Genomic DNA, 9,015 nt, shown 5'->3' on the forward strand with positions numbered 1-9,015 from the left:
GTGCCCTGAGGCGCAGCTCCCTCCTCTGTGAATGTCGTGGGCTTGTAACCTCCTAACCCAGAGCACCGCAGGGCTCAGCGTCTCTGCAAAGCGCCACTCGCCGTCCGACCTCTCTGACCCATCTCTCTCTCTCTTCCTCAGCCCGAGGGAAGAACAGGAGGCAGAGTATATTTTAAACTCGGATCTCATGTTCCCCTTGTCACCATGGAGATCAAGGCACTGAGAAAGGAGACGGTGACACGCTCCCACCTGACCCACCGCAGAATTACTGACTCGAGCAGGACGATGCTGAAGCGCCCTTGGCCGTGGGCTCTCCCCTGCCTGTCCCCACAGCCACAGCCCCCAGCAGCTGCTGGTGACAGACCTGTGGCCTTTTTCCCCTCTTATTATCACGTTGTCCCCATCAGATGTGAGCTGCCACCCTCTGAGCCGGTGCTGTAGTGAGGAGCTGCCCTGGGCATTGCCCGGGATGTGGGATCGTGTGCTGCCCCAGGGAACCGCTCGCTGCCATTGGCGGGGGGGGGGGGGGGGCGTTGAGCTGGGCACGGGGAGGTTTTGTGAGCAGAGGGTGGTATCTCCAAAGCTGGGCTATGGATCGTAGCGTTTGGCCCAGGCAGGCATTCCTGAAAAGGTATCTTTGCTCAGACAACCTGCTCTGCACCCCCTCTTTCTTGGGGTGACACTTTGCAGCCACATTCGGAGTCGGGGGCACGGCCCAGCCTGGCACTGGAGAGACTGCACCTGAAGCACAAAAACCAGGGCAGCCCTCCCGTGTTTGCCCTTGCCTCTGCCTGCATAAAACCTTTTTCTCTCCCCATCTTTGGTACCTGAATCCTGACAAGGATGGAGCAGCTGGGAGGAGGGGGCTTCCCATTGCTTCCCCCAGCATCTCCCCCTCCTTGCCACCGTCGCGTTTCCAAATCCGCTCGGCTGGCTGCTCCCCGGGGGTGTCCTGAGCTGAGAGCAAGGGCTTGCTTGGCCCGGGGTGCAGGTACCTGCTGGTAGAGCTGGGCAGAAGTGGGGCCAAAGGAGCATCGGCTCCGTGCTGTCCCCCATCGCTGCGCCGAGCCCTTCGGCCAGCCTTCCCCAGGCACCGATGGAGCAGCCCCATTCTCATCACCGCCTCCCACCCCCCAAGCCCCTCACCCTCTCTGCCATCGTCACAAGGGGCAGGACGCGGGTCCCAGCCGGTGTCTCGGGAGCCCGTCCCGTCGCGGAGCCCCACGCGAGGTGGCAGAGCCCGCGCGGCACAGCCTGTGTCACTGTACCACAGTGTCACGCACACCCACCGCAGTGCATTTCTACCCGGAGGAAGGGGGAGAGGTGCCAAACCTCCCACAGCTCAGCTGTGGGGACCAGAAATAGACCCAGAGAGAAGCAAATCATCCCTCAAACCTCCTCGCCCGGCCTCTACGTTTGTAGCCAGTGCCAGATCGTACCAGCCCTGACTCGGATGGGTGCTGTGGGACTGAGGTGCGTGCTCAGATCTGAGGGTGCTTTGCTGGCCGAGGACCTGCTCCTGCTGCGTTTTCCCCTCCGCACGCTTCAGGAACGTGCCAAATCCATCCTGAGCGAAGAGGCCCCGTCGCACCTCTCCCCCACAGCCTGCAAACAGCCTGAAACATCTTCCAGCGTGTGAGCGTTGCAAGAAGTCTCTCTACTGTATAATATTCACATCCTTTTCTTGGCTGTCCCTCCCGGGTGACTAGTCTTGTCCCCCACCGGTCCTCCAGCCCATGGATGTGGCCAGGAGACTCTGGACTTGGCAGGCAGCAGGACCGTCACCTGGCAGGACATGCTGATGTCTTAACCCATCGCGTTCCCAGGCCGGGAGGCGTTGCTCGGGGGACGGTAACTCTCCCTGCCGCTGTTTCCCCACCGAGTCGGGCGTGAGGGCTCTCTTTTCTGCTTTGCTCTGCAGCATTTCTTCCGTGATCCTCAGAAAATGCAAAGTGTGAGGATAAACGAGGACACCCTGGAGCTCCCCAAAGCTTCTGGGGCGACACCTCCCTGTGCCAGTGCTCAATGCGATGCGTCCTCTGAGCTTCCCCAATCAGACCAAAGCTGTTAATTCGGCTTTGTCCTAGACAAGCATCCAGACGTCTGCATTGTTTGAGGTTTGCCCATCCCTGCTCAGTTCCCTTCTCGGTATGTCCAGCATACAGCGGGCTGAATAGTTCATTAATTGTTTCCATTTGATAGGGAAGAGCATGAATAGCCATCAGCCACCAGTGACGCATTTCACCCTGGTGTCAGGGCCGTGTTTTGCCCGGTTTCCTACACCCGGCTCCTGCTGCGGGGGGCTTTTCAGTAGGGAGGTTCACAAAGGGAGGTGTTGGCTGGAGTAAGTCTGAACTCTCAACGCCGTCGTCTTTTCTTTCACAAAGGCAATTTATACAGGAATTTCCTTGGCACGGCAGGGATCGGCGGTGCAGACTTGCACTTCCCGGGGGGGCCAGCTCCCCTTGGGAATTGGCAGCTCCGCAGGCAAGGCAGCTCCCGGACACAGCGTCTCCCGTGCCCCCGCGGCAGCACCTTCAGGTACACGGAGCGAAGAGTGCTGGCGTGCCTGGGGGGAGCAGAGCCCCCCCCCGGGGTCCGTGAGCGCGGAGGAGACCAGGGGGAGCAGGAACCCCCTCCACCTGCTCTTGGGAAGCCCGTTCAGGACACGTTGGACCTGCCTTTGTGCGGTTTTCTTGCTCGGCGTTGCCATCCCCATGCTGGGGTTGCCTCGGGCACAGACCTTGCTGGGGCGGTGGGTGCCCAGCGGAGCCGTCCCACCGGGGGGATGGAGGCAGACCACGCCGGGCCACCCGATCGGTGTGCTCTCAGCTCTCCCCCCGTGAGAGAGAGATTCCTGCTGAAGGTCAAGGTCACCTACGGAAAACACTGGGGAAAAGACCTAGCAGTGCCCGTGTAGACAGCACTGCTTTGCCCGGGATCGGATAGCAAAGACAAAGGGCCTGTTAGCTGCTGTTTATTCTGTCATAGCCTTTGCCTTTCCTGCCGCAAATCTTCCCGAAAGGAGGCACTGTTATTTATTAGCCCTGTACGCTACTAAGCCGAATTTAAGATAACCCCTTTTGTTCCAGCGCATTTAGTGGATATTTGATTCCTATTCCGGGGGGCGATAGTGTGTGTAAATATTTGGTGCCCCGCTGAGCAAGGTTTGATGTATAAGCTCCCGTCGCTGCTGCACTTGCACGTGTTGGCTGGCAGAGCCCCGAGCATCCGATCTCCCACGGCACGCTGCCGGCCAGAGCCTTCCCGGCTGCGAGGAAAAGGAGCTGCGGGTCGGCAGCGATTAGAGCCCGGAGCCAAATCCCCCTTCTCCAGCTCCTGGATGGTGTTACGGTCCCGCTGAGGAGCGCGGGGTCCGGCTGGGATTACGAGGATGGGGATCTCGTGGATGTCCCTGTGTATAGAAGCCCCATTCAGAGCGGTGCCCTGCTCCTCCCTGCCGGCTCCCGATGGCATCGCTCCCCGCCTGCTCCGGCACCTCATCCCCGGCCAGGCTTTTCCCCAGCTTTTGGAGCGCCAGCCAGCTCCCAAGTTGGATTTTTAAAGTAGTGCTAATGAAAATGCTGGGAATGTCTGTGGCTCTCCGGCATTTTTGTCATTTCATGGGTTCTCCCATCCACCGCTCCGCGCAGTAGCTGGCGCTCCCCGCAGATGGGGAGTTCTGACAAAAGGAAACCGTTTCTTTGTCTTCCAGACATTTTTCTTGCCTTTTTTTTTTTTTGTTTACCAGTTCTGGTAGAAAATGGGAGTTTTTGCTGTGCCCCCAGGAAAAGCTGTGCTCTTTCGTGTCTCCAGCTGATAGCTAATTAAAGAAACGTAAGTAAAGCAATGCGTAAAGCGAGGTCCGTGTTAGGGGACAACAATAAAACCTCCAGGCAGAGCTATTTTATTTCACCCTCCCCGTACACACTGCACACGCCTTTCCTGGCCCAGCCCGTTGCCAGATCTATGTTAAGATTTTAAATAACAAAACTACGTTGTCTCTTGGAGACTAAGGACAAAATACGTGGATTTTTTTCCTCTCCTTCACACACGATGGAAAAAAAAAAATAAAGTAATAATCAGAGAGCCATTTTCCCAAGCTTCTCAAGTGTTTTGTTTGGTTTTTTTCCCCTGAGTTATCTTCAGTCAGAAGTTAGGCTAGCAGAAAATGGGAGCCCTGAGCTCCCAGGAGCAGGCTAGGTGGGAAAATACTAGAGAAAGAGTTTAACCCAGCAGACTGAGTGACGTGAAAGGTTTAGTGTGTGTGTCCCCGGGCACGGGGAAGGGACCGGACCTTGGGGGTGGGAGCCTGCCTGGCCTTATGTGGCCAAACTGTGCGTTCACCAGCGTAAATCTGGCGTCTTGCAGCCACACGAGCCCGGGATTGCTCGGAGCACGGAGCCAGCGATGGCTGAGCGGGTCCTGCAGGGGCCACCGGGTCTTGACCCTGAAATAGCCGTGGTTAAAAGTGACGTGATGTCACCTGCCAAAAGCCGCACCGCTGCCCTGTCTCTTTACCCTCAAGTTGTGTGAGAAATGTGTTTGGATGTCCCCTTAGCACTCCCCACCAGCGAGGTCTGGGCACAAACACTAGGAAACGTGGGAGGAACGGTTTTAAACCTAAAGAGGGGAGATTTAGATGAGATCTGGGGAAGAAATTGTTTGCTGTGAGGTTGGTGAGCCCCTGGCCCAGGTTGCCCAGAGAAGCTGTGGCTGCCCCATCCCTGGAGGGGTTCAAGGCCAGGTTGGACGGGGCTTGGAGCAACCTGGGCTGGTGGGAGGTGTCCCTGCCCAGGGCAGGGGGGTGGAATTAGATGAGGTTTAAGGTCCCTTCCAACCCCAACCATTCTACGAAACCCACTTTTCTGGTTTCTTCATTGCCTTCTCTCATCCTCAGCATCATGCTTGTCCTCCAGCAGGAAAACCAGATCCAGGCAGCCAGGATACACATACTGTGAATGTTCTCTGGTGTGATTCATTTGCAGAATACCGATAATATATATTTAACTAGTGTACAAATGAAAGATGCATTTTAAAAGAAATGATTTTAAAGATTTATTCCAAAAAGAAGCAATGATTTTTTTTATAGAAAGTTTTTTCTGGAATAAATGGAAAGGTACAAAAAAAAAATAAAATAAAAGATTGTATCCATCTATCAATCTTGTGTCTGAATGTTTTGTAAGAATATTTCAATTTTTATATTTCAGATGTGACATGGACTATTTTGTGGATGTGCTCATTTTATTGCTAAGGCTTATATTACAGTTGTATTGTGAACACTCCAAAGCCAAGATCAGACAATAAACTTTATGGAATACGGGATAGTTTTGCACAGGATATAATTTTTCTCTCTTTTTTTTTTTTTTTTTTTTTTTTTTTTTGGTAGGAGGAGGAGCGGCTTTGGGTTTGCATTGCAGCTAGGTAGCACTGACATCTCGGGCGCACAGGTCCCTGGGCAGGTTCCCGAGCGGTGAGTTGCTCCGTGGTGGGTGTGCAGGGGAGGACGGCTGCCGGACCGTGCCGTGCCAGCCTGTGCCGTCTTCGTGCCTTCCCATCAGAGCCATTCCCCACAGCTGCTTTGTGTGCAGCTCCAGGACACCTTTCATTCTCACGCCTGCTACAGGGCGTTTTCCAGCTGTGATAAACTCCCAGACACAGGCTTGGTACAAATGGAGTTTCCCGCTGCCCGACCTTTGCAGGGGGTTGAAACACAAGACCTCGGAAACTTGTGCGCAAGAGGAGAATGTTTCTGCGGTCCCTTGCGTGGATCCTAAAGCCCTAAACAAATATTGCCACAAGCCTATCGGGCAAATAAAGCACGGAACTGGCATGCCCAGCCCATGGTTGCAAAGCACCTGGAGGGCAGAGCTGGGGACGGGACAGGGGAGCCGTGTTTCTCCCAGCCCCAGCAGCTAAAAATGTCCTTGAGGTCAGAGCTATTCAGCACGGAAATCCCTTTACGTATTCCTGCTCTCGGGGCCCATCAATGCTGACGAGAATCTACAGCCCCCCGGCTCCGGGGGACCTGGGAAGAGCCAGAGAAGGAGCGTGGGGGGACCTGTGGTGTCTTTGGGGCCAGCCCCGTGGCGTGATCCCGCGGACGACGGGTTTAGGGAAGGGGGCAAAGCCCTTCACCCCCCTCCCCGGGCGGCACCTCCAGCAGTGCCCGGCCTGCCTGAGTCACGTTCAGGCATTGACGTGGGCAGATCCCAGTAACCAGCTGTTTGCCAAACCAGTTCCTCCATCTGCCACTCTCATTCCACCAGTCTGGCGGCAGCTGACAGCCGGAGCTGGGGCTGGGGGAATGCCACCGAGCAGTCCCAGCCCACATCCTCTGGCCGCGGACCCGGCCAGCAGCTGGATGTTGCCGGTGGCCCAAATAACTGTGACCTCCCCGCCCCGTGTCATTTCGGGGGTCCTCCTGCCCCACAGGGATGCTCAAGCCAAGTCACCCGTCGCTCCCCGCGTCTCTCGGCGTATCTCCCTGCAAAGCGGGAACGATACCCGCTGCCCTTAACGAGATTAGTTGTGTGTCATTAAATTACAGGTGCGTTTCGGGAGGCTCAGCCCAGTGGTTTCATTGCAGCCCGCCCTCCTCTGCCGCAGTTTTAGTGAAGTGCAGGAGGAAGCACATCGATTCCAGCGAAACGGGGGTGGGAGTTATTTCAGCTGGACGGTAGGAAAACCTGTAGGTGAGCGCTTCCTCCTTTTAGAGGAGTGTTACAAGATCTGTAATAACTGGGCCAAGATCTCAGGCTAACGTTTGACCTAGAAGTTGAGCCAAGGTTTCCAAATCACACAGCGCGTTTTGAAACTCTTGACCGCGAAATACGTGAGGTGAACACCTCTCTCGTGTGTCGCCACTCCAGCTGCCCGGCCCCTTCACGCTGGGTTGCTGGGCATCGTACATGCAGCCTAGAATAATTCAACCCGCCGTGTGGAGAGTTTACCCTCTGTTTTAAGAAGCATCACATCTTATTTCAGTAAGGTTCAGTGATTTGAGGTGTTCTTTTTCCTATCTGCTCAAGCGTGCTTGGTGGTGGGTATTTTGGGCTGAGTTACAGCTCTTGAGAGGCATCAGTGGTCCCATCTCCAAATGCACACGCGGCTCTTTGGCCCATCACACCGGCAGACGTGGTTACTGGGATGACATGTTGGGGTTTCTGAGGGTGTCAGCCCAGATTTGCCCTTTGTGGACTCTTGGCAGAAGGGGGACGGGGGAAAAACTGTTCAACGGTATCTCAGCGCCAGGCCCTTGGCCGCCACCGCCAACCCAAACATCGGTGAAAGCCATGAAGGAGCCCATCCCCGGGCGGCTGCTGTCCCAAGCCCACCCTCAGCTGGTTCTTCCCCCAGGAAACCTTTAGAAAACCTATTACTAGAATTGAATTTTCCTGCTGTGTTGAGACAGGGCTAAGAGAAGCGATGCCAGCATCACAACAACGAATCTGAACTGAAAATCTGGCTTCTGGGTTGAAGCTCTATAGAGCAGTCGCTGCAAAGCAGGACGGATCATGTTAAAGAAGTAATTGCTCCACTGGCTGAAAACATTAACTGATATCGTGTGAAAAAAGCCTGCTGTGCCTCTTGCTGCCCCAGGAACGTGCAAGGGCACAGGAAGCAAAAGGAAGGTGTTTCTCAAGTGCTCGTCGGATCTTTTTGCGCAGCGATGGCAGGCACGGGCTGAGGCTGCGGGCTGCAGTCGTGCTGCTCCGCGCTTCCTCCATTCATGATTCCACTTTGCAGTTCGCAGCAAGTGCAAAAAATGTGGGTGTTTAATTCATTGCAAGTACAACATCGATTTCAGTTTGGAAAACAGCTGAAAGTGCCTCCTCGTGAAGCTAATTCGGGTATTGCATACACTCATAGTCCTGTGGCTTGCATTTTTATGAGCTGCCTCTGAGGCTCTGGGTTTCAGTATGTGGAGCCAGAAAGGATCTGTGTGTTCTTATGCTGACTAACCCACCTACGCTTCGTTTCTTATTTGCAAGCATATCTTGCATGATTTGTGTTATCCCTGGTGAAACGGCCTGATATTCCTGGAAGCAAGCGTAGTGGCATTTAGGTCATTGCTTTGCAGAGCAGGGTCCGCTGCTGCGGCTGGGGAAGGGGTTGCACAAATATTTGTAACCTCCGGTGCCTGGATGCTGCCTTTTCCTCTGGGGGGGTGGCTGCAGTGAAGCTGCAAAGGTGGGGAAAGCATCGCTCAGCCATTTTCCAGTTGGGGAAGTCGGAGCCCTTGATGCTGTCAAGGGATGGTGGTGCAGTAATGGAAGCCAGGAGTAGAGCGCAGGCCTCCCCGACTCCCTTTCCGGTAAAGGGAGAACCAAGATCAAGCCTGAGATCAAGAATGCGGTCCAGGGGAACCACGTGTAAAGCCCCGTCAGGCCTTTCCTTGGGGCATGGCACCGGGTATGTGGAAGATAAGGATCTGCTGTTTCATCAAGTGACTCCAGCTCCACACACAAGGAGATGTATGGACAAAGAGGGGCAGGAGATGACCCTCCCAGCAGCATTTCCATGGAAAGGCCTTTACTGTCACAATCCTTCCTCCCTCGTGCTGTTTTGTCCCCACTTATGGATGGGGAAAGAGAAGCTGAGGTAGTCCGCAGCACCGTGGCCTTTCAAAGCCAGGTACTGCCTGGCAGGGAGGGCCCATACATCAGCCCCCCCCACCCCCCCCCCCCCAATCCTGCCATCCAGGCTATTAAGGAAGATGTTTTATCACGTAATGATAAAACCCGATTTCCGGCCATGCTGTTGACTCACTCCGTGTCCGTAAGCAAAGTGCTTCATTCCTTTCTGGCCCTCAGTTTCCCCATCAGTAACAGAGGATAACAACATTGCTCATCCCTCCAGGCAGCTGAGCTGTTTCTTTGATTGCTTAATGGTTTCAGGTGCAGGTGCCTGAGGCTGCAGGAGTTCTCCATCAGGGCAATCAGGGTCTATTGCCCACCTGTTCTATGTTCCCTTTGGTGAAGGAAGAGGGCATGATCCTGCTCTCCTTACTCT

The 9,015-nt window shown here is 54.9% G+C and overlaps 1 protein-coding gene across 3 annotated transcripts in view; it reads left to right on the forward strand.

Annotated features, from left to right (window-relative positions):
* The window catches only part of CDK18 (cyclin dependent kinase 18), a 41,330-nt gene extending 36,263 nt beyond the window's left edge, over nucleotides 1–5,067 (forward strand). For all 3 annotated transcript variants that reach the window (XM_054181062.1, XM_054181060.1, XM_054181059.1), the window contains one exon: nucleotides 142–5,067. In XM_054181062.1, the coding sequence (XP_054037037.1) occupies nucleotides 142–176 (35 nt within the window). In that variant the 3' untranslated portion in view covers nucleotides 177–5,067. The remainder of the gene's footprint in view (nucleotides 1–141) is intronic.
* The last annotated feature ends 3,948 nt before the right edge of the window (nucleotides 5,068–9,015 follow it).

Source organism: Rissa tridactyla, chromosome 21, assembly GCF_028500815.1.
Source record: "Rissa tridactyla isolate bRisTri1 chromosome 21, bRisTri1.patW.cur.20221130, whole genome shotgun sequence".
NCBI classification, from domain to species: Eukaryota; Metazoa; Chordata; class Aves; order Charadriiformes; family Laridae; genus Rissa; species Rissa tridactyla.